The sequence below is a fragment of the Saccopteryx leptura genome, chromosome 6 (assembly GCF_036850995.1).
Source record: "Saccopteryx leptura isolate mSacLep1 chromosome 6, mSacLep1_pri_phased_curated, whole genome shotgun sequence".
NCBI lineage: Eukaryota > Metazoa > Chordata > Mammalia > Chiroptera > Emballonuridae > Saccopteryx > Saccopteryx leptura.
Window position 1 is genome coordinate 180,122,008 of NC_089508.1, and position 25,801 is coordinate 180,147,808.

At 49.4% G+C, this 25,801-nt stretch overlaps 1 protein-coding gene across 4 annotated transcripts in view; it reads right to left on the reverse strand.

Annotated features, from left to right (window-relative positions):
* ATP10B (ATPase phospholipid transporting 10B (putative)) overlaps window positions 1-25,801 on the reverse strand; it is a 264,075-nt gene that overhangs the window by 49,291 nt on the left and 188,983 nt on the right. For all 4 annotated transcript variants that reach the window (XM_066341903.1, XM_066341904.1, XM_066341906.1 and 1 more), the window contains 6 exons: window positions 19,116-19,201; window positions 15,364-15,470; window positions 10,956-11,087; window positions 7,234-7,361; window positions 4,825-5,077; window positions 3,169-3,407 (listed from right to left, as the gene is read on the reverse strand). In XM_066341903.1, the coding sequence (XP_066198000.1) occupies window positions 3,169-3,407; window positions 4,825-5,077; window positions 7,234-7,361; window positions 10,956-11,087; window positions 15,364-15,470; window positions 19,116-19,201 (945 nt within the window). The remainder of the gene's footprint in view (window positions 1-3,168; window positions 3,408-4,824; window positions 5,078-7,233; window positions 7,362-10,955; window positions 11,088-15,363; window positions 15,471-19,115; window positions 19,202-25,801) is intronic.

Below are 25,801 nucleotides of genomic sequence, written 5' to 3' on the forward strand. Positions count from 1 at the left end.
CACTAGTTACTGATCCATCTAGGATGCGTGATTTGAGCAATTAGGATACTTTTAAAAGATGGGGACACATGGTGTGCAGGAGTCCTGGGTTCGATTCCCAGCCAGGGCACACAGGAGAAATGCCCATTTGTTTCTCCACCCCTCCCCCTCTCCTTCCTCTCTGTCTCTCTCTTCCCCTCCCGCAGCCAAGGCTCCACTGGAGCAAAGTTGGCCCAGGCGCTGAGGATGGCTCTATGGCCTCTGCCTCAGGCACTAGAATGGCTCTGGTTGCGGCAGAGTGACGCCCTGGATGGGCAAAGCATCACCCCCTGGTGGGCATGCTGGGTGGATCCTGGTCGGGCGCATGCGGGAGTCTGACTGCTTCCCCGTTTCCAGCTTCAGAAAAATACAAAAAAAAAAAAAAAAAAAGATGGGGACACTGTGGCTTCCAGCTCAGTGAGTTGACTGAAGCCACAGAGCTAATGAGGGGACAGCTTGTTAATGTTAAATTGGCTCCTTTAAAACGCAAATTCCCCTCACCCAACTCCATTCCGGCAACTTCTTCAGTAAACATTTCCCTCCTCCAACACCCCCCACCCTGGGAAGGTTCTAAAAAATGTTCTTGAGACACTGCTATCATGAGGGGCCTGAGGGTTGGGAAAGGGAGACGGTCTGTAACCAAGGCAACCAACCCGGATATACTAATCTAAGTATGTCCAGGTGCAGACAACCCCAGGCCAGCAAACGCCCTATATCTAATGCTCTCGCCCACAGCTCGGGGCTGACACCCTTTTGCTGGTCCCAGCCCGCTTGTATCCAGGATCCAGGTGCTTGTAAAAGAAACTTTTATTTTGGAGCACACTAGCCTTGTGTTTTCTGCTCATCCTGCATCTCTGCCTTTCAGGGCTGAGATGACCCAAGCTGTGCCTCACTTGTAGCTGGAAGGGGCCTTACAAGATAAGTAAATTATGTTATTTGAGTTTTAGAACAACTGGTGAGAGTTGTAAGTAAATTATTTTCAGGTAACTAAACAGGGGTAGAAAGAGGTTTGACTTGTCACTTAAGGTTACAACAAGCCAGGAGTGGAGCTGAGACCGGAACCTGTTTCCTGACTCTGGGCCCAGTGCCCTCCCTAACAGCTAGCTGGGGATGTCACTGTCCCACTAACCCCAGATTTTCAAGCCAACAGATGGCAGAAAGACATATATGGCAGTCCATAAAGAGAACACGTCACCACCCACACCTGCCCAGGCAACAAGAATTGGGTCTTATTCTATGTGTCAATTTCCTTATTGCTCCTGAATGAACTTAGAACTACCTATAAACATGCCAGACAGGGCAGCAGGTGACATCCAGGACCTGGCTGTAGCTCAGAGGTTAATGTGTCCCTCTCCTGGACCATCAGGTAAAGGCCCTGAATAAAAGTTAGCCTGGCTTGGCTCAGGGTTGCAGTTTTTTCTGGGTTACTGAGATTTGTCCGGTTGAGAGGATCTGTGAGCCCCCACTGAGATCTACAAAGGAAAGGTGTCTGGTGGAGACATTCTCGGGCACATAGGATGCCCGTGGCATCTAAAACTGCCAAGTGCCAAAAGATACACAAGGTGCAAGACCTACAATCTATGCCTAATGAGATGTCACTAAATTCATCGTTTGAATATTCCCCCAGTCAAGAGCTGGGGGAAGAGCATTCCATTTAGAGGGGCTAGAATTAAGTAACAGAAAGACTTGACGCTATGCAGGTCCTGTTATTTCATTTGGGAAAATAAAAAAGAAAACCAACCAACCAAACAAGCCAAAAAGCTTCCTAAAGGCATCTATGGATCATTGGTCTTGTACGTTTATGCATTTATGCGCGTCAGATGTCTGAACACATTGTTATCATTTTATCCTTGCTAATGTTGCTTTTCTGTGCATAGTAACCAGTGTTAACTCATCTATGTATTCACTCAGAGTTAGGGAAGTAACTACCCTGAGCTCACAGACGCAGGACATTCCTTCCTTGTTCGAGTCAGAAAACACAGTAGTCCTGGGTTATGGATACATGGTAACAATATGGACAAGTCTTTTTGCTCACTTGTCAGATTAAAAATACCTAGGACCTATAATTTATGTGTACTATGACTGCAACAATGTTAAACATATGGCGTTATGTGTGTGTTATTAATAGGGGAAATAAGAGACTGGAAGGAAATTCACCAAAAGGATCATTTTGAAAATCGAATTTCCTAATGACGGGGTAATAGCACTTGAGGTTCCTCTGGAAGTTTGTGATTTGTTCAAGATAGTGCGGGGTTCCCTGGGGGCCTTTTCTGTAAGCGCAGAAGATTCCAGATGATGTGTCCCCTAGGAAAAGGGCGCAGTGCAGAGGAAAGTGGAACGGAATGGGAGTCGGAGGCCCCAGTTCTGGCCTTGGCTTCCAGAAAATGTGAAACCTTGCAGAAGAAACTCAATGCCTTCCCCCACCACCCGGACGTTCAGTGATGGATGGCCCAGCTCCAGGGGATCAAATGAAGGATCATATGCAGAAAGCCCCAGACCAAAGCTGCAGAGACGAATGACCACACGGGCCAGGCAGTTCACCCAAGGGACTGAAGTGCGCTGGGTAATTTCGACACAGATGTTCTTTGCTTCATAACAATCTAAGACTCTTTTTGACGACATCCTCCCCTTTTTCTTGAAACGCATAAGCTTGTAGCCATATCTTTTGTTGTTCTACTTTCCAGAAAGCGGGGCATGGCAAATATTTCTCTTTCCTCTAAACTGTATTATTGGAAACACTTGCCTCCTGGGCATGCTGCTGGCCCCCAGCTCAGGGGTGAGGACAAACAGAAGTGAGGTAGGGGGACTGCGATGCCCAGTCTAAATGGCATCAATTCCTTAATTCCACTTAATTTCCACAGGGAAATGCTGGCTTTGCGTGAAGAATTTTCCCAGTTCCATTTTTATCTAAACAGAAGCCAGAAAACTATGTTCTTACAAAATCTCCCAATTTCTAAATACGGAACACAGGAAATTAGCGAGAATTGTGTATGCTCAACAAAACACAGGATTACGTACAAGGCCAAGGGCTGGCATTCTGAGAGCTCTTCAGGGTTCACACTGCCTCTTGTCTTTCACACCCTAGAGCCCCTCCCAGGACCCCCCAACAGAGACCACCTGCCAGTCAAAGAAGAAAAGGCGAGGACTTACTATGGAGCTGCTGAAGGCCACAGGAGACTGTGCGTTTTCCCAGCGCCCCGCGGACCTCTGCCGGCAGTGAGTCTGGATGGGTACCCGGGCACTCTGGCACCTCCTCAGGGGCTGGTCCCCTCCTTGGCCTCTCAGTGGCCCTGGGCCCTGGGCCCATCGGGCTGGGAAGGACAGGCACTGGTATTGGGCCCACTCTTCACTGTCTGAGTCCAGCTCCTTTGGGATTTCCAGTCGCTTAGCTGCAAGAAAGGAATCCTGTTATCGTCCCCGTCACGCCTTGGCGGGACCACGGCCGGGGAGGTTCCAGACTTCGGCAGCGGAGGTCGGAACCCAGAGGAAGAACTCTGGGCTGCTCTGGAAAACAGGGAGCTGGCTACCCTGACTGGAGAAAGGGGGGTGACCCAGCCACCCAGGTTCCAGGGCGGGGTTACCACGTCCTTCTATGGGGCTCTGAGCATAGGTGTAACCATGCCACTATGTCCTCAGATGTTTAAGAGAGTACCGAGCTCTAAGAGTTGTTTTGAAGACTTACAAGTACTGATAATGGTAGCTGTTTCTATTATTAGAAGGATCAGAAGCTCCCACGTTAATGGTTACCTACCATCGTGGCAAAGGGAATTGGGTTCCCGATAATATCACTTCCTTTCTCTTTCTCCATCCCTCCCTCCCACTCAAAAGAATGAATGCTGCTCCCAAGAATTTCTTAATTAAGGTGTGTATGTGTGTGTCTTTGTGTGTGTGTGTATGGGGAACAGAGCTGAGGAATCAGGTCAGCCTGTGTGTGTATGTGTATGTGTATGTCTGTGTGTGTCTTTCTTTCTTACGCGCACGCGTGTGTGTGTCTGTGGGATGGAGCTGAGGAATCAGGTCAGCTTGTGTGCGTGTGTGCGTGTGTGTGCGCATGTGTGTGTGTGTGTGTGTGTGTGTGTGTATGGGGAACAGAGCTGAGGAATCAGGTCAGCCTGTGTGTGTATGTGTATGTGTATGTCTGTGTGTGTCTTTCTTGTGCGCGCGTGTGTGTGTGTGTCTGTGTGTATGCGGGATGGAGCTGAGGAATCAGGTCAGCTTGTGTGTGTGTGTGTGTGTGCGCGTGTGTGCGTGTGTGTGTGTGTGTGTGTGTGTGTGTGTGTGTGATGGAGCTGAGAAATCCGGTCAGCTTCACTGGCCACCTTCAGTCTCTGTAAGAAAACAATCCAGGCATTTTATAGCCACATCTCCTAAGCAGAAGCTTGGCCTCTGAACATCCAAGATCCGTTAGCACGGACGGCATTTCCCGGATGCCTCAAACCTGACCATGTGCCTAGACCTAGGTCTCTCCTCCCAGGTAAGGTGACCTGAGAACTTCTTAGACCTTGGCACGTACTTGGGACATGCCCCCAGGCCACTTCTGACGGGTAAAAATGCTGTGTGTACATGGCACAGACGGGCTGGAGGGCGACCACGCAGGGGATCACCGTAGCCTCTGTGCACACAGGCAAGGGCACAGGCGCTAAGAACAGCACTGGTCTGTGACAAGGGAGCCACAGGGACACAGGCAGCTACGTTCCACCTGCGTGTGGCCTCGGTGGGGAGCAGGGTAAGCCTTCAGCTCCATTCTCTAGGGCGAGCAGGTGGTTCTCTCAGGAAGACAGCGGGGACCCCCGGGAGGCCGCGCACCGTTCTCTCGGTGAGAGTACTCGCTGCCCATGATGGTGCAGCGCCGGAACACCATCTTGTTCTCGGTCAGCGTCCCCGTCTTGTCGGAGAAGACGTGCTGGATCTGGCCCAGGTCCTCCACGATGTTGAGGGCGCGGCACTGGACGGGCAGGTCGCTCTCCTCGTCGTACAGGTCCAGGTCGCTGTGCAGGAAGAAGACCTGTCCCAGCTTCACCAGCTCGATGGACACGTACAGGGAGATGGGGATCAGCACCTGCGAGAGAAGGAGCCCCACGGGTCAGACACCAGGCTGGTCCCCCGTCTCAGGACCCTCTCTGCTGGGTGGCAGAGGCATTTAGTAAAAAGCTGATGTCAGCTCACGTGCTGGACTTTCTCTGTGGAATGAAGGGTCCATGCCTTCATGCCTCCCTTGAAATTCCTAGGGGAATCTGAAAAAGGGCCACGCCTTCCTCTAGAACAGGCATCCCCAAACTTTTTACACAGGGAGCCAGTTCACTGTCCCTCAGACTGTTGGAGGGCCGCCACATACAGTGCTCCTCTCACTGACCACCAATGAAAGAGGTGCCCCTTCCAGAAGTGCGGCGGGGGGTCGGATAAATGGCCTCAGGGGGCCGCATGCGGCCCGCGGGCCGTAGTTTGGGGACGCCTTCCTCTAGAAGAAGGGGTGTCTGGTCTGCGGGAGGCACTCGCCATGAGCTGTTTGGTGTGGAATGGGAAGGAGGTGAGGAGCTGTCCCGTCTCTGTCCAGAGCCTGCTGACGCCCCTTGGGTCTCGGTGGCACTGAGGGTGGCCCCGCACCCTAACAGGTATTCAGACCATTGCTGATTCTTGGCCACTGATTCAATACCTGATACCCATTGAGCGCTTTCTTTGTGTCACATGTTATTCTAGGTTCTGGACGTGGCGGGGAACAGAACAAAATCCCTGGGCTTGAAGACCTCAGCTGCCAGCAAACCAATGAATAATATTGGCTGGCGGTGAGTCTCGTAAAGAAGAAGTAAAGAGGGTGGAGGAGAGGTCTGGGAGGGCCTCTTTTATAAACCGTGACCTCTGAGCAGACACCTGAAGATGAGGGTGAGGCGTGAGGTTACCTGCGGGAGGAGGAGCGTTCCGGGCAAATGCCGGCAGTGGGACCGGGCCGGGTGTGCAGTGGGGGCGGGAGTCAGTATGTGAGTGCACAGGACAGGAGGGAGTCAGGGCCCAGGTCACTTAGGGCTGGCTGGCTGCAGTAGGGACCTTGGAGTTCACTCACTTCCAGAGGGTGCGAACCCTTTGGAGGGTCTGGGCGGAGCAGGGAGCGGTCTCATTCACATGCCACAAGGCTCACTCTGCTAACGGGATGAATGCACTAATGATTCCAAGAAGTTCACCAGTAAGAGGACAATGAAACATCCTCAAATAGTACAATTGAGTGTGTGAAACTTCATCATCTTTTCATGGTTTGAATTCCTTCCAGAGCAAGAAAACATTTCTTTTTCTTCCTTTCTCATGTAGGTACCCTGTGTTTCTGTTCTTTTTTCCCAAATAGGATCAGTTCTTTTTTAAATTTTTATTAAAAAATTTAAAAATTTATTGATTTGAGAGAGGGGAGGTGGAGAGAAACATCAATTTGTTATTCCACTTATTTATGTATTTAATGGTTGCTTCTTTTATGTACCCTGACTGGGGATCAAACCCACAAACTTGTCATACTGGACGACACTTTAAACTTGAACCACCTGAGCCTGGCCTGTGGTGGCGCGGTGGATAGAAGCATCAAATTGGAACGCTGAGGTCGCTGGTTTGAAGCCCTGGGCTTGCCTGGTCAAGACACATATGGGAGTTGATGCTTCCTGCTTCTCCCCTCTCTCTCTCTGTCTCTACTCTCTCTAAAATGAATAAATAAAATCTAAAAAAAAAAAAAAAGAGGTCTCATTTCTAATCATTTGCTAATAAATTCACTTAAACTTTAACCAACTGAGCTATCTAGCAGGTTTTGTTTTTTTCCTCAACCAAGCAAATGTTAAAACATTAACCTGTGTTTTCTTTCTGTCAATGATTACGGCTTGACAAGTTCTCTTTGCTCCATTATCTTCTGCTATTCCCAGGTCATTGGTTTTATCCGTTCACTATCTGGCAAAGGGCCAGTCACATGTGGTCACTGCTGTAATCTTACTGTTACACAGAAAAGCCTAATAAATATTTTTCTCCACTGTTACCTGGGGGGCGGGGCCCCCTCACAGAGCAGGGCTGGTCCTGACATGAGCCCAAATGCGAAGACTTTCAAGGACTCACGAAAAAGCAATAAACATCCCCCTATCTCAGTCCAGTTACTCCTTTCTTGGGGCCAGCACTGATTTTTTTATCTCACAAAGCTGTACAGGTACCGGCCCCAGGTTTTCTTACCCCTTAGCTAGAGAGACTTCCTACCTGGAGCAGGATGACCATTGTGAGGAACATGTAGAAGCCCCCGAGGGCAAGGGGGAGGAAGCCGCCCTCGGCATCTGGCACATCGAAGGGGGGGTGCTCTCGGAAGGTCCCGTTCCACAGGCTGTGACCTGAGAGGAGGCAAAGCCAGGATGAGACCGAGTCTCTCCTTAGTCCTGAGGTCGGCTAGCTACATCTGCCCTGGACATGTTCCTGGAAATGAGTGTGTTTCCAAGGGGTCCATCCTTATTCTACATAACACAGCTGTGTCTGTGTGTTCATTTAGCGCTCAAGTGGACCTTCATATAGCCGACGTGCCAGTCTCCTGAGAGACGGCGTCTGTGTGTTCATTTAGCGCTCAAGTGGACCTTCATATAGCCGACGTGCCAGTCTCCTGAGAGACGGCGTCTGTGTGTTCACTTAGCGCTAAAGTGGCCCTTCATAGAGCCGACGTGCCAGTCTCCTGAGAGACGGCGTCTGTCCTGCCTGAGGAAACTAACACGAGGATTACTTATGTTTGATGAAGTTCTGTTACATAGCTGTTGGAAAGAGAAAAAGGACACAAGTTCTGTGTAGCTGTGTGGTGGGAAGTGCATGTCTGGAGAGTCTTGACCTTTTACCCTAACCCCTCATTTTCCCCCCATGCACGTATTTATCTATTTACCCATCCATTCCTTCTCCTACTCATCCATCCATCTATCCACTTATCAGTCCATCGGTCCATCCATCCATCCTTCAGTCCATCCATCCATCCATCCCTCGTCCGTCCATCCACTCTTTCCTGCCTCTTTTGCTCTCTCCCTCTATCTGACATTAATTCAGGAAGGACTTGGTCCTAGTTCTTGTCCTTGAGGACTTTCCTGCTAGGTCAGGGAGCCAGAAGTAAAGGGACAAATCCCCTCCAGTGTCAGAGATGCCATGCCAGAGCCTGAACCACCGTGAGAGCCCACAGCGACAGTCCCTGAAGCAGACTGAACCCTCCGTGTTCCTGTCTGCAGATGGGGATAAGCCCACCCTACCATCCGAGGACTCATAGGTGAAGTGTGTCCAGCACCTGCAACAGAGCTCTCTGAATCTCAGCGTCATCTGCCAATTAGTAATAATCCCGTCTCCACAGGTACTGTGAGGGTAGAATAAGCTGATGTCTACTATGTTCTCAGCTCTAGGGGAGAAACTATAAGGACTAAATGACAGACAGAATCCCGGCCTGTCCCCAAAATACTCCTTTGCCTGGGAGGTTGAGCCAAATGCCACCATTCTTGTCAGGAGAAAGGAGACTTACAGACATGAAGTCAGGAGCTGATACATGATACAGAGTAAGGACCACTGGCCCTCAGAGGAGCCAAGGACCCAGGGAGAAGCCAGACAAGGCTGCCTAGTGGGGGAGGCCTTGAGGGGTCCTGGGTCCTGGAGCCTGGCTGGGTGTGGGGGTGATCAGAAAGGCCTGGGAGGGCATTCTGGGCAAGGAAAGAAAGAGACACCACCTTCACACAATCAAAGTACCGTATTTTCCCATGTATAAGAGGCACCTTAATTTTGGGGCCTGAAATTTGAAAATAAAAAAGTATTACATACAGTTATTGAACTCAAGTATTATTCATCATAAAATCCACACGACTCCTCATCCAAGCGAAAAAGCGGGAAATGCAAGTAAAAAAAAAAAAATCTACAACCTCTGTATAAGACGCACCTAGTTTTCATTCCCCAAATTTTTTGGAAAAGGGTGCATCTTATACATAGGATATACGGTAACGTGATAACTTGTGAACGGGATGGTGATCATGTTCACTAGGAGCTTCCGCCTCCTGCCAGAGCCTTTTCCTGTGCGGGAGTCCTTCTCAGACAGATGAGCCTTCTGTCCCTCCCACAACTTTCTCAATTTATTTATTATTTGGGCAAACTGCCAAGCTGTTTCTGGCTTGCCTGTTCCTTATCTCACCGGGTGACCTTTTAATCAGTGACTTCCTTTCTCCGGAGACACAGCGAGATGATCTCAAATGCCCTTCCCGGGTCTGACACTCCTTGAAAAACCTGTTCTGACGCTGAGGCAGGGGTTCCTGCAGCGTGTCTTGAACGCAGCGCGGTGTGGCCACCCTGGGCCGTTTCTCCCTGGTCTGCTTCCCTCCCCTCCGGGTGCTCTCCTCCCAGCCACAAGCCACTTGCTGGTGGACTGCCATTCCACACATCTGGGAAGTGTTATTCACGAAACACCCCAGGCCACCCAGAAGCCCAAAGCTCGCCATCCTCACTGTGACAGGCACACACAACCTCTCTGGGCCCCCGGAAGGTCTTAGACTTCTTAGACACTCTTCTAAAAATGGGGACGGGCACAATTTCTGACGAACACAAGTAATGAATGAGCATCGTTGCTGCTCACTGGTGTGGGGTCCGCAGGGGGTTCTGGACTCTGCCCACGAGTTCTTCCTCTTGATCTCCCCTGGCTCTTTTGGGGGGGGGGCCTCCTTTAGGGTCCTTAGAACCACCCTTAGAGGTAAGCCATAGAGGGGGAGGGCGGGTGAGAACGAGGGTCACTCTCACGGGGCGGATCATCGTGTCTGGGCCTCCTACAGCTGCAGGCACTCCGCGGTTGAGGAACTCGGCCACGGCCAGGTTCTAATCAGGGGTCCTTTCTTGCCCTGCTCTTGCCACACCAACCAGCCAAAGGCTCCCTGGCCCCAAACGATTCTCTTTTCTATGTCTGGGTTTTACCTGAGGCTAAGGGTGACCTCTCTCTTTGTTTTCACATCTGCCCGCCCCATCCTTCCTCTGCCACTACCTGCCCTCCCTGAGAATGCCCACTGCGCGCGGGAATCCACTCTAACGGAGCCGCTGATGCTCCCGTCGTACCTGCAGCCTGGAGCAGAGTGAATAATGCCCCCTAAGACGTCCATTGTCCCTAATCCCTGACGCCTGTGAATATGCCATCATACAGGGCAAAGGAACTTTGTAGATGAGACTGATTAAGGTTTTTGAGATGAAGAAGAGTATCCCGGGTCATCTGAAGGGCCTGATGATGTAATAACGAATGTCCTTGTGAATGGGAGGCAAAGGGAGACAAACATGCGAGGAGAGGGATACACGAATTATCAGACTCATAACCCTGAAGACGAAGGAAGGAACCACCGACCGCGGGAGACAGGTGGCCGACCGAGGCCGAAAGGACTAGGGACACATTCTCCCCTCGGAGCCTCCAGAAGGAGCCGGCCCTGCTGACACTTCACAGTGCGACTGAGTCTGGACTTCTGAACTCCGGAGCGCACAGAACAGATTGGGCTGTTTCAAACCAATGAGCCCGTGTTCACTTTCCTCAGCAGCCGCAGGAGCCGAATCCAGCATGTGTGTGTGTGGCCCTCCCCGCAGGGACCGACAGTGATGGGTCCTGTTCCTGTGCCGCCTCCCTCCCTGCTGGACCAGGAGCTCAGCCGGACCCGTCTTGTTATCCTGTCACGCGAAGACAGTGCCCGGGTTCCGTGAGTATTTCTTGGGCAAATAAATGCTAGGTGATATTCCTAGTATCTGGAGTAATTCGTACTTTCAGGAGTTTTCCATGTGCATTATTAGTGCACTGGCATCCTACAGGGTAGACTTCATTATTATTATTTTTTATTAACTCTATTTTATAGACGAGAAAACCGAGGCTCAGAGAATTGAAGCACCTCGCCCAAAGGGGGGGGGGGGAGATGAGTGTGGTAGTGAGTTCTGGTTCTCTCCAGAACATTCCATACCTACAGCTCCAGTGAGGCACATGAGGAAGAGCAGCCCGATGCAGAAGGAGATGTCCGTGTTCATGCGCCGCTCGACCTTGCTGCGTTTGTAGCGGGGGCCGCTGTTGTTCAGCATGGCTTTCGTCTCGTGGCCTGTGGGTGGAAGGAGGTGATCAGCCTCTGGGCCCCTGCTTGCCCCTGGCCCGGGTCACGGCCTCGGCTCTTCTCACAGGAGCTCCTGGTAACAGAGTCTCCCTCCCTGACCTGCAGCTGTCCTGCCCCAGGGAGGTTGCTGAGAACACCTGGGGGGGGGCTCGCATAGTCGGTCAGCAGGTATTCTGTCCTGCAGCTGTCCTGCCCCAGGGAGGTTGCTGAGAACACCTGGGGGCGGGGCTCACATAGTCAGTCAGCAGGTATTCTGTCCTGCAGCTGTCCTGCCCCAGGGAGGTTGCTGAGAACACCTGGGGGGGCGGGGCCTCGCATAGTCGGTCAGCAGGTATTCTGTCCTGCAGCTGTCCTGCCCCAGGGAGGTTGCTAGGAACACCTGGGGGCGGGGCTCGCATAGTAGGTCAGCAGGTATTCTGTCCTGCAGCTGTCCTGCCCCAGGGAGGTTGCTGAGAACACCTGGGGGGGCGGGGCCTCGCATAGTCGGTCAGCAGGTATTCTGTCCTGCAGCTGTCCTGCCCCAGGGAGGTTGCTGAGAACACCTGGGGGGGCGGGCTCGCATAGTCGGTCAGCAGGTATTCTGTCCTGCAGCTGTCCTGCCCCAGGGAGGTTGCTGAGAACACCTGGGGGGGGGCTCACATAGTCGGTCAGCAGGTATTCGGTGAGCATCCCCTGACCTGCCACACACTGGCGGGCACCCACAGACCCACCACGCTCAGGCTGTGCACTGCACAAATCTAGAGGCACCCCTCATTGTGTAGTTGTCATAGATTTGCGAAGTTTATTATGGCACATTTCTGGCTATAAGAACAGTTAGGTGTTTGGAGAGAGGGCTGCCTTTCTCTAATTTGCATGAAGGCACTGTTATGGACTAGGGGCAGTACGCAGTGCTAAGACAGTAAGATAGTTGTCATTAGTAATAAGTCCATGAAATAAATAGGACAAAGGGCTAATAAATAAGAGATGGTTTTAGAGAGCAAGATCAGAGAAGAGAGCCTTCTCAGATGAGGTCACATTTAAGGAAGGCTTGCAGGGAGAGAGAAGAGTTGGGAGATGAGGGCTTTAGGTTGGGAAGCAGTAGGTGCCAAGGCCCTGGGGCAGGACACTGTTTGGGGTCAGAAATTTTCATCCTTTTCTCTTTGCCTAAGGTATTGTTATTGCTTGGGCAAGAGTGGTCGGGGCCAAAGGCCTCCACCCCAACATTAACTCTGTGCAAGTCCACTTCTATTTTGGAATTCTGCATGCATAAAATTTTGTTAAAAGAAAAGACAACAGGCTTGACCAGGTGGTGGTGCAGTTGATAGAGCATTGGACTGGGATGTGGAGGACCCAGGTTCGAGACCCCGAGGTCGCCAGCTTGAGCGCGAGCTCATCTAGTTTGAGCAAGGCTCATCAGCTTGAGCCCAAGGTCACTGGCTTGAGCAAGGGGTCACTCGGTCTGCTGTAGCTCCCGGTCAAGGCACATATGAGAAATCAATCAACGAACAACTAAGGAGCCGCAACGAAGAATTGATGTTTCTCATCTCTCTCCCTTCCTGTTTGTCTGTCCCTATCTGTTCCTCTCTCTGACTCTGTCTCTGCTAAAAAAGAAAGAAAGAAAGTAAGAAAGAAAGAAAGAAAAGAAAAGAAAAAGGAAAGACAACAAAATTTGAAAACTATCTATCAATCCTCTTTTTCTAGTTGGAGGAAAGTAGAAGGGACCGTCCCAAAACAAAAGAATAAATTAACACCAGAACCACACTGAGAACCCCGGGTTCTGATTCCCTCCCATCCTCCTTCCGGCAGCCCCTGGTACCCAAGCCACACAGCGAACGGCTGAGCATCAAACGGAGACTCTGCTTTAGACAGAACCTGTCCTTCGGGGCTGCTAACTTTTAACTACCATGCTCTGCTCCTTAGCAGGCAAACTAAGACACACTGATCACACATTTTCTGAGCAAAATTAAAGAAAACTAATACATCAGCTCCAGCAGTGAATGGGTTTAATGCTGTTGAGCTGGTTGCCCTGTGGATTTAAAGTGGCAACAAAACAGGAGGAGTAGCAAGCTCCAGGCTTATTCAATTAGACCCGCGTCACTACCGTTGTGAGGGGGCTTCCACAGCCCAGTGAGCACAGGCCGATGGTGCTGATGACACTGTGCCTTCCTGCCTGCCTCAGGGTCACCCCATTTGACAGTCGGTCCTGGGACCACCCTCTTCAAACACCTGCTCTTCACCTTCAACATCCCCCTGTTCTTTTGGCAAGCGTTGGACTCAAGGGGGGAGGCAGTACGGTGTAGCGGTTAGAACATGGGCTCTAGCGTCCACAGAGCTTGATCCTGCAGATACTTGACTTTGGGTTACATGGAATTAATCTCAGGAGACAAGTGACCCTGAGTGAATGAATCCCTTTGCACCTCAATTCCTTGTCTGCAAATCGGGAGATGGTGGCTGTGTGTGTGTTTGGGGCGGGGGGAGTGGATTAACACACTGGACTGCTTCCTCTGCGAAGTGCAGCTTGGCTTTCGTGGGCCTTTGACACTGATGTGCTCCTATTGTGTCCATCCATATTCTCCAGGGAGAGGCTCGAGACCAGTCATTCTCAGCCGGGGGGATTATACCGCCCAGGAAACATTTGGCAATGTCTCGAGACCTTTTGGTGCTATTGGCATCTCGTGGGTAGGGGCCAGGGACGCTGCTCAGCATCCCACGAGGCAGCCCTCGCCACAGAGAACAGGCTGGACCCCTGCGTCAACTGTGCCAAGGCTGAGCACCCTAGCTTTAGCTAACACTAACAACAGCTAGCACCCTTCTGCTCACACTCTTCTGAGAGCCTAAATATGCCAGGCATTCTGTTAACTCTTTTCACAGATCATTTCATTGGAACCTTATAGTCCTACAAGGCAGGAATGCGTAGTCCCTCTGTGTTGAACGCTTAGCCAACCAGCACAGGAATTTGGAGCCCGCGGGTGGATTTGGCCCCAGGCAGCCTACCCGTCCCCCCCCCCCCCCCAGGGCCATGGATGAACTGTCTCTCCACATGTGTCCCCTCACATGCCACTCCCAGCACTCACACAGAGCTTCTTGGTTCCTGATCCCTCAGAGAAGCAGACTCCAAGCCTGTGTGGGTTTTCTTGGTGGGACAGGGATTGGCACGGAGTTGATCTTTAGTGGGTCTGCTAGACAGCACTGAACTTCATTCACAAAGACCTTAAGAAAACAGTCACCTGAACTGACAAACACAACCTCCCTTCCCCCAAATCGGGGAAAGCTAACTAGATTGTGACATTATTCCTTTAAAAACTGGTTTTTCTTTGACAGTCCCAAAGAGTGAATCTTGGGGTAGACTGATGTCTAAAATGTTCTTCTATATCCATCAAAAGTGGGGTTCCACTCAGACCAAAAAAAAATCAAACAAAACAATAAGCAAACAAAATAATTACAAGGTGCCCCAGTGAATGGAAGACCCAGGAAAATGTATTCTGGAATCTTCCCGCAAAAGTGGACACCTCTGGGGGACTGAGTTTCCCCTACAGAGGAAGAAGTCTGCAGTTGTTAACGTTACAGCAGGTATTTATTGCGAACCCAGGCAGCGCGGGGTTCTAGGTACCAGGGATAGAGCAGCCTAAACACTGCCCTCCAAGACTTCAGATGTCATTGTAACAAGTGTTGCCATCTGTCACTTTTGTAATTGGAAAGCAAAATTGCAGTGGCAAGGACAGACATCATAACTGGAACCATAAAATGAATCCAGATCACGATAAAAACTTAACTGCAAAAACACCACAGTGAAAATCCATCACTCCTTTGCATGCCAGATACTTTGCAGGGCTTTCCATGTGTTTGGCCATGTGATCCTCACGAGGACTCTATGAGGCAGATACAAATACCCTGCCCCCCCCCCCCCATTGTATGGATGAGGAAACTGAGGCACATGGGCGAAGTTATTCAGTTTGGTGAGGCTATTCCTTAGGCTCTGCAACATATACATCCTGCCTATAGTTAGTGTCTCAAAACCATTCATGGTGAATGAGAAGGACTCTCCCTCCCCGTCTCGTCTCGTTCAGCCCAGAGACAGTAACTTGGAATCTAATTATGTCTCCTGTGGACCGCGTGGGCAGCTGCGATTCCAGCCTCAGTTTGCTTAGCTGAGAAATGGGAAGTTCTGCGCCTCTACTCCTTAGAATGGATGTGCACTTGCCCTGACTGCAGATGGATTTGGAGGAGGGGACGGAGGAGGGAAGATAAAGGAGAGGGACAAAAGAAGCTGTCCAGGGACAATGACCTGCATAGACGACAATGCCAACAGCCAGCTCGGTGTTTCTGATGGTGCAGCCTCGAAGCAGAAGACTCTCACTGCCAAAGCCGGTCCTGGTCTGGTCAGGATGCTCCCTGGTGGTGAGGAAAGACAGGGAGTGTTGGTGGCCTCTCCACTCTGTCACCAGGTACAGCGGCATCTGCACGGTGCCCTCAATGAGCAAACACAATCCCTGTCCTCCCTCTTTTTCAGAAGAGCAGTATTACTCGGAACCGAACCTCCACGTTCAAGCGCTGCTCTTGACTGCTCCCGGGCGGCTGGACTGTTGGAAGGGAGTTACCTACCCCGAAGGGAAGCCTCACTTCCCCATCTCACAGGTGGAACTCGGAGAGAGCCTCCAAAGGGTTGGTGGGGGAACTGGCTTCCGGCCCGCCAAGGGCTGTGTAGCTGTGTTCACAGGCTCTCTGTCACCTAGCCGCCGGGACCGGAGCTGCACAAGCTGACCGTCTGAGTCCACAGCAGACACCGGGCAGCCCCTCTTCGGGCACTTGAGACGGGCAAGGAGGAGCAGTTGTCGGACTCCTCACCTTCAAGCGCCTTCGCTTACTGGCCTCGCGCCTGTACTACCCTCCTCCGGCTCCATCTCTTATAAAACAGACAGACATCCCAGGAGGCAGGCAGGCGCGGGGAGGCAGCTCCTTCAAGCTGGAGAGTGTTTTCTCCTCCTCTAGCCTCAGGGATCATAGCCCCTTTCTCCCTCATGCTGGAAAATTCTGAGTCCAACTGACACCAGTTCTTACCTGGTGTGTCTGGCCCTTGTTCTACCCGGACGCCTTTCCTGTGGGATTTTTAGGAAGTTTAAATTAACTGCCCCACAACACTGGAAGAACAGCAGAGTAATAATCTGAAACTTTAGGGCTTTTCCTCCTTCTAGCTCTTCGATAATTCCTTTTCAGACCTGACAGATGTGTTTTCCATGCATTAATGCAGTTAACCAGCATGGCAGCCTTGTAAGATAGGTCATGTTTTCACACCCGCTTTAGAGACAGGGAGACTGAGCTAGTAAGGGGCAGAACAGAGATTCAAACCCAGAAAGTCTGGCTCTAAAGTGCTATATTGTCATTCAGTATGCCTTTTAGCACTAATTATTCCTTACTGTGTTTATAAACTACATTTTCTTAGGTGATTTTATGCGACTCTTCAAGGCTCTGGGAAGTCAGCAGGGTGAATATCTTTCATTGTGAAAAAGGAGAAGCTCAGAGAGGGTAACACATGTTTCCAAAGCCACACACAGAAGACACGGGACATCCTAGGGCTGGGGAAGCCAGGCCACAGACGCCAGTCCTCACGTGGTTCTCACTACTCCAGGGCTCACAAGGTAGAGCCCCGTTAATGCCACCGAATCAGTCATTTACATTCGCAAGTCTTCAGAATTCAACAAGGAAATGTCTTTATTTGGTGCTAGCATATCGTTAACTCTTTTCTACAACTTATTTATCTAACTTTGCAACACAGAGGCGGCTTTGGCAAACGACAGCCTGTGGTTAGAGCTGCCTTTCTCCACCTTGACGCTCTGACATTTGGGCGGGGTCATTCTTTGTTGTGGGATTGTCCAGCCAGGGCCTTGTAGGGCGGTGGTCCCCAACCTTTTTTGGCTCACAGATTGGTTTACTGTCAGAAAATATTTTCACAGACCAGCCTTTAGGGTGGGACAGATAAATGTATCACGTGACCGAGACAAGCGTCAAGAGTGAGTCTTAGACGGATGTAACAGAGGGAATCTGGTCATTTTTTAAAAATAAAACATTGTTCAGACTTAAATATAAATAAAATGGAAATAATGTAACTTATTTATTCTTTCTCTATGGACTGGTACCAAATGGCCCATGGACCGGCACCGGTCCGCAGCCCGGGGGTTGGGGACCACTGCTGTAGGGTGTTCAATAGCATCTCTGGCCTCTATCTACTAGATGCCAGCAGCACGCTCCCTAGTGTGACAACCCAAAATGTCTCCAGACAGTGTAAAGAGTCCCTTGGGGTGCTGGGGGGTGGGGTGGGAGTGCCCTTGGTTGAGAACCACTATTCTATAGAGACCTTCTTTGCTTAAAAGTTGCATTTTCCAAGCTGACACCCCCAACCTTCAAACAGCGTTAAAAGGGATGCAGGACCACAGTGGAGAATTCTCCCTCATTCCATGGTTGGCTACTGGGCAGACCAACTAGACTCTTCTGGCTCACCCATAAGGCCTGGCAGATGGGGGAAAGACACCCTTCGGGGTAGCAACCAAGAAGAGCGAGTGCATGGGTTCCTGGAGATAGGGAAGTCCTGTCCGAGGTTTCAAAGCTCAGAAAGGCTGGCTGCTGGCACCAGCTGTTAGGGGCAGGGAGAAACCCGGCAATGAGGCTTGTCTCTAAGAGGAAGGAGAATGGCTTCAGGCACGGTGACCTGGGATCAACTAAGTCCACAAACCTCGGGCAAGAGGAACGGACTCCTCGCTGGTGGGGGGATGGTGGTGGCAGGTGGCAAGCTATACCTTGCCAGACACCCACGATGAATCCCCCTCTCCTCCAGGAGTTCAAACCTTCCTCTGTCTCCATCTGCTCTCTCTGTGCTTATAAGGAACCCTTGGTGTTTAGAAGTGGCTATTTCTCTTGTATCGTTCTGACCCCTCCCCCTCTCTCACATTGCTCCTCGCGACGTCCCAAGCGGCCTGAGAAAATGTGGAGGGAGGCAAAGCCTAGACACCTGCCTTCCAAGAAGCCTTCGTAAGCCTCCCTCCAAAATTGGTGGAGAAGTCGCCACAGCCAGGCTGAGCTCTGTTCTGCATGACCAACTGGCCAACCGTGGAAAACATACCGGGGGGGGGGGTGGAGCGAAAAGACCCGGATTGAAGTCCTGGCTTCGTCTTACACCTGCTGTGGACCTTTGGGTGAATCCCAAGAAGGCTTAAATCATCAGATTCTCTATCTGAAAAATGAAATCATTCTTCCCAGGGTGGTTGTGCAGATTCAATGAGATGACTACTCTAAAAATGGTGAAAGCACTCTACAAGGGCATTTATTAATATCCGTAACCTTTTTCCCCCCTCAGCAAGACCAGTAGTCTGATGTGGGAGCAGAATTAAAATCAAATTCTCAGGCTGAACCAAAGTTGAGGGATAGAGTAATCATAAATTCATCAAGAGCAGGACTGTTAACCGAATATTTACTCTGTTGCCCGTTGCTGTGCTAAGGGCTTTTTGCATATGATAAACAACTTCAGGCTTTGAAAAGAAAAATCCCATGATGGAGATGTTATAATCTTTATCTTACAGATGTGAAAACTAAGGCCCAGAGAGGTTGATTAATTTACCCAAGTTCACCCAGCTTCTGTCAGTGATAGGATCTCGTTTCAAATCAACATCTGTCAAGCCCCCCCCGAAGTTTTGGTTCTTACCTGCCATGCAACCCAGGCTCTTTTCAGAAAATGGATCTTAATTAAATCACACCCGCCTCCCCTGAATCAGAGGGTGGTCTTGATTGTGATACTATTTCACCAGAGTTCTAGGAAACATTAGCGAATTTAACCCCACAAGATAATTAACTGTCACTCTGGCCAGAAAAAAAAGAATCAGAAAAGTTTCACAACTGGGTTTTCTTGAGCCCTTCTTTGTGATAAAAAAAAAAGAAACAAATTTCCCCAGGATTCAAATGCTTATCTGTGTAGCCATTTTAAGAAGAAAATGTTTTCTAGCCTCCGAGGAAGTCTTCACTAGAAGCACGGAGGCCTGAAATACTTACATATAACCCTTGAATCTGTTGAGGTGGTTGTTGGGCTTCTCACACACGATGGTGTTGTGGAAACACTCGGGCTCGAACTGCACGCCCTGTGAGAGAGAGGATGTCACGAGGTTATAGAGAGGGATCTAGTTTTAACAGGATCATCGGGGAGCTAATCGTTGTTAGAACCATTGCAAATAAGGTAATCCCTGCTTTGTCGCCCTGTGGTAGCTGTAAGGTCTTAGAAAAAAACCTGTTAAATCCTCGTTAAGGAGAAGAAAAACATGCAAATAAAATTTGGATGCTCAGCAGGGCAAAGTCAGCTGGCCTTGTTCCTCTGTGCCTGTGGGGCGTTTAGGAGCATCCTCTGACCCCTGGATGCCAGCTGCACGCTCCCTAGCTGTGACAACCCAAACTGCCCGGGGTTGAGTCGCTAGAGCAGCGCTTGTCCAGCACGCCTTCCTGGAGTGACGGGCACGTGCTGAACTTGTCCAATATGGAGGCCATGGATTGTATGGGGCTGTTGAAATGTGATAGGGTGAGTAAAGAATAGATTTTAAAATTTTATTTAATTTTAATTAACTTGAATTTAAATAGCTGCATGTGGCTAGTGGCTACCACACTGGGCAGTATAGAAAGAGGTGACCAAAAATAAGAGGTTATAGATTTATAATCTCCATTTATATAACACTATTTAGAGATAAACACAGTTAATAGTTTTATGTATATAATATTCCCAGGATTTTATATATATATACATACACACACATTTATATATGGACACATTTATTTATATAGTTATGCTTTTTTTTTTTTGAGAGAGAGAGGGACTGACAGGAACAGACAGGAAAAGAGAGAGATGAGAAGCATCAACTCTTAGTTGCAGGACCTCAGTTGTGCATTGAGTGCTTTCTCGTATGTGCCTTGACTGGGGTCTCCAGCTAAGCCAGTGACCCCTTACTCAAGCCAGTGACCTTGGGTTCAGGCCAGCGACCTTGGGCTTCAAACCTGGGTCCTCAGCATCCCAGGCCAATGCTCTATCTACTGCGCCACTGCCTGGTCAGGCTACAGTTATGCATTTAAAAACAGATTTACTATTTATACAGTAAACTTGAACATTTTTACCTCTTACTAAAATTTTCTACGTTTATTAACACCAGCATAGAAATCTATTGTCTGAATGCTACCACACTTTGCTTCATCATTCCCCTACTGAACATTTACATCGTTTCAATTTTTTACTGTTGTAAGAATTCTGTGAAAAGAGTTGCTAATAAAACAAAATAAATAGCATTTACTGTACTCTCATTTCTGTCACACACTGTGATGAGAACTTCACACACGTTGTTTATTTCCAAGCTTACAATTACTCTGTGGCATGGGAATTTTAATTATCCCCTCTTTGGAGCTAGAAAAACTATAGCTCCGAAGGGTTCAATCAGCTGCCCGTGGTCACACCAGCGTTGGCACTGGAACACAGGTGTGACCAGAGACCGTCTGGTGTTAGTTGGGAAGGTGGAAATACAATTAGGGGTGGGGAAATCATGCTTCCCAATTCTACCCCTCACTGGCTACTACTGCAGTCAACTCCTAAGCCTCAGTTTCCTCATCTGTAGAATGGGACTAGCACCAGTTCCCCTGTCCATCTCAGTCGCACCCCAGAAGACAGGACCCACGTGGGAATGTTGTGCAAGGCGCTGCGTGCTATGCACACGGAAGGAGGCAAGGACCGTTTTCCTGGGTAGAGCTTTCAGCACGAAGAGTGAGTTTACAGCTGGAAGCCCCAAGGCACAGCTGTTCAAAGGGGCAAATTGATTAGAAGAAATGATAGCATTTTCTGGCTTCGTGTAAATAATGCTGTCCGTTGGATCTGCGGGGGTGCCAACATAAATAAACTCCAGTCACTTGAAATTAATTACCCATCCAGGAGTTTCTAAAAATATGGCCCTGTTCCCTCCGGGTGTCGATTCTTTCAGGGACCGCCGACACTTGCTGAGTTCTGCAAAGACGATGGATCACGCTGTAATGTGTCGGCCACTTTCATGCCCCTGATTAAGCCATGTGCACCCCCTTCTTCCCACTCCAACCCACCCAGATCCACACCTCTCGGCTCATTGCTGACTTTCTATGCCCACACTCACTTCAGAGAGGAGCAGCCGCGGGATCTGAGAGCTAAGAATCCTGCTGCAATGAGGGCCCATCGCCTGTTTAATCGGACCTGGCGATGACCACGTTTCTCTCTCTTGTCCCTCCAAGGGGCTTCCTAGTGGCCTTCTTCCTGAAGTGCCCCTTGTTTGGCTCTGCTTCTGGGCACTGGCCTTGGGTCCTCCGTCTGTCTTCCTCTCCTCATGGAGAAGTGACCTCTCCCTTTCCAGCTACCTGTCCCCTGGGCACCTTCTCTCCCTCCTCAAGATGGGCTCTGGAGAGGGGTGTGTGGGCCCTGCCATCTACAAAGGCAGCCCTTCTGGCTCTGCTTGCTGTGAAGCATCTGCCGAAGCTCATTCCTGGGGAACAGTCAGGGGAGACCACGGACAGGAGGGTGCTGCTATGCCTGCCAACCCTGCCAGGTCCTCAATGTCACCAGGAGTCCCGACTCCCTTCCGATTCTCTACCTCGCAGAGCCTCTTAGCTTGTGGATAAAGACCACCTAACCAACGTATCTTTCTCCCCAGCTTTTTCTAAGGCTCTGGCCCTGATAGAAGTCTCATTACCAGCCACATAGCCTGGGTGCCATCAATCAGAGTCCAGGAAAAGACAGACCCTTTCCAGAACGGAGGGCACACGTCTCTGTGTTCTTCGGGCCACACATGCCTACCATGAGCACTTACTATGTGCCAGGCACCTGTCCTTAAGTTTTCACAGTAACCCTAAGAGATTTTGAAAGATAGATGTGCAAATGGAGACTGAACCGAAGCCATTGTTTAACGGTCGGTAAGCAACAGAGCCAGGATTGCACCTCATATAACTGGACTCCAAAGCCAGTCATGATCATTGTCACTGTCATCATCATCATAGTTATTCCTCTTTCCCCCCCTTCTGTTATTATTGCCGTGGCGTCTATTGAGTGATTATTTTGTGCCGATAACCAACTAATGTCATGCATGCTATTTCCTTTAATTTCCCAACAAGAGCCTGACTAGACTGCTCGTTTGTTCACGCATTCACCCATTTACTGAATGTCCCTGCTCTCTGAACCACAGTGAAGGGCAGACCGAGAAGAGAGGCTGTTGACACAAGCCAATTACTGCAGCCATAAAACAACGCAGGGTTCCTAGCTTAGCGCATGCGTACCGGTCATGGTATCTAGGCAGGCGAAGGAAAATCAGCCAAGGGTTAGCGTGTAATGACTCTCCAGGTTCAGGTACTCCTCACTGACCGGTGGCTCAGACACAGCAAGCTGCATCCTCGAAGCCCCCCCGGAAAGGCCACGGTGAAGCATATAGCTTGCACTAGCTTCACCGCTTGTCTTTCTAAGTTTAGTTTCCACTATTCTTTACAACCAGGTTTCAAGTTGGTTCTACCTAAGACTATGCAAACACCTAACAGTCTGAATGAGCTCTTGAAATTCTTTGTCGCGGAGGACGGGGGTTTTCTGGAGACTCACTGTTCTACTCCTCTTGCATCAACAACCCTTCAACTTCCTTTTGGGAAATTCTCTCCCCTCCCTGGTTCATAATCTTGAAGGGTAGTCAAAATGCCCTACCCACTCGCCTCTCCCACTGTGGACTTTGACTTGAGTGGAATGACCCAAAGAAGAAAGAAACAAATGTGATTATCAGGTAACTGCTGCTGCTAATCTCTCCCACTGCGCTGTTTCCTGGTCCCTGTTTCTGAGCCTGGGTCTTCAGATTTCCTCTGATTCCATGAGCTCTGCGATGTGTTTTCTTCCCTCCCACCCACCTCCCACCACATGGGTGCAATAATTCTGTTCTGCTTCCGTTAGATCATTTTTCCAGCCTGTAAAGAATCCTAGTCGACTCAGATGCATCCGCGTATCTGAGCCTTTAAAAAAAATGCCCTGGCTGGTTGGCTCAGCGGTAGAGCATCGGCCTGGCGTGCGGGGGGACCTGGGTTCGATTTCCGGCCAGGGCACATAGGAGAGGCGCCCATTTGCTTCTCCACCACCCCCTCCTTCCTCTCTGTCTCTCTCTTCCCCTCCCGCAGCCAAGGCTCCATTGGAGCAAAGATGGCCCGGGTGCTGGGGATGGCTCCTTGGCTTCTGCCCCAGGCGCTAGAGTGGCTCTGGTCGCGGCAGAGCGACGCCCCGGAGGGGCAGAGCATCGCCTCCTGGTGGGCAGAGCGTTGCCCCTGGTGGGCGTGCCGGGTGGATCCCGGTCGGGCGCTTGCGGGAGTCTGTCTGACTGTCTCTCCCCGTTTCCAGCTTCGGAAAAATACCAAAAAAGAAAAAAAAAAAAAAAAAATAACGATGGCTATTTATTTGGTAAAACTATAGATCAGAAAATGCTGCCTCTTATTTATTTGATCTCCCCAATGCTCCCGTGACATGTTCAGGACAGGTTATCCCATTTTATGGGGGAGAAAACGGAATGTTGATTATAGTAAGTAATTTACTTAAGGTCACACAGCTCATGAGCACACAGGCTTGTCTGATTCTAACATGTGCACTGTTCTTTGCTTGATATAACCATTTAATGCTGTTTACCCACAGAGAAAACCCACTGGGCCTTTTTCATGATTTCTTTGCAAGTTTTTCATATTGACAATTCTTTCAAACTTTCATAGCCAAGCTCAAGGGTTATATCTGTTAAGGGCCCGTCTATCCACCAGAGACCATTGCAATCTCTCCTTCCTTTGAACCTGGATAATTCTTAAATATCTATACCACTCACTTTGAGCTTGTCTTATACTTTTAAGGGCCAACCGGTAGATTAAACACTGCAACTGGTCCGCAAATTCCCAAATGCACCAAAATGTCATCTGTGAACACAGTAAAAATAAGCCTCACATATATATGGTTTTCCAATTTCTGTAGGAATTCTTGAAATCAATAAATTACAAATCTATTTTAAAAAGTCATCAAATCCATAGTAACTTTTTGCATTATTTTCTTAGATAATGGACTCAGAAAGGACTACTTTCGGAGAGGAGAGCTTGGAGGGAGTGGTTAAGGGCGAGCAAAAATATTTTGATAGTCACAAGGGTCTTTATAATAAAAAAAAAACAACAGGGATTCACAGTCCTAAAGTCTTAGAGGACAGGAAGTATAACTTAGACCACTTTGAAAGCCCTCCATGGCCATTAGGAAATATTCAAGGATGATGTTGTTAATTGAAAAAAGAGATATCAGCTGACTTTTTTTTCTTGAACACAGAATGCATTTATTTACTGATTTTTAATTTTTTTTTACTTTTTACCATGAGCCTGGGAATTTGTGAAAAAGAAGAGCTGAACCAGGATCACTGAGCTTTTGTGTAGCTCCTCGAGTCTGTTTCCCCTGTGACCCTCAGGCTAGGTGCCGGGAAGGACCACGCCCACGCCCCCCCCCACCCCCCACGGGTTAGGTGGCGAGGCAGCAATGGTAACTGATTGGTAGCATGCTCCCGTGGACTGTGCAGGGACTAGAGGTTACAGGGCACACAATCTCTACCCACCCTGGCAGCTATGTAGCAGTATACACTGCAACCTTGCAATCATACTATTTAAAGTTTTGCCTTTTTTTTTTTTTTTAAAGCATACTAGTTTGGATCAATTGTAGAAGCGAATGTTCTTCACGCCCCAGCTGGTGATGGAGGTTTCCTTCCCGGCATACAAATTAACCTACTGATTTCTGAGAAGCCTATCTGAAAACTAATGACAGTTACCAGCATTTGGTAACCTTCCTGCTTCCGGGTGGGGTTGAAGTTCTTTTCAAAATGAACCACAATAGGGTGAGTGGCAGCTGCTTCCTCCTGTGACCTGGATGAGGACATAGGCCTCTTCCTGGTCAATCATTCTGGGTCTTTGTCTGCCAGAGGGATCCCCACAAAAACACCCAGATCGGCCTGGAGGGCTGTGTTCCCCTTTTTCAAGTGGGCAAATATTAACTAAATTTAATCTTGAAATCTTTTTTCTCAGTTGAGGTAAAATGATATTAGCGTCAGGTGTCAACATTAGACTGTTGAGGTCCTGGTGAAAGACTCCGGAGTCACTTTGGAGAAGTTCCCACTGGCTAAAGATGGGACAAGGAATAAAGGTAATAACGGCAGTGGTTTGGCACCCCCCAGCTATGTGCAAATCAACAAGTTCACATAGATAATAAAAAAGAAAAAGTCCTTGGTCACCTTCAGAGGAGGCCAAGGAGTCTCCTCTCTGTAACACTGACATGGAAGTGCACAGACACAAATCAAACCAGAATCAGCTTCAGGCACCTGGCTCTGACGACCAATGTTAGAAATGTGTCATACTGCATCACGGGTTAAATGGCACCCCAGGGAGATGAGGAACTCAACAAAATCAAGACTACTGGGGAAACTGGCCTACCTTCTTACACTATACACAAGAATAAACTCAGAATGGATTCAAGGCTTGAATGTTAGACTAGAAACCAGAAAAACCCTAGAAAAAAACCCAGGCAGTAAAATCTCGGACATCTCTTGGACCAATATCTGTTCTGATATCTCTCCTTGGGCAAGGATAACAACAACAACAAAAATAAACAAATGGGACTATGTCAAACTAAATAATCTTTTGCACAGCAAAGGAAACCA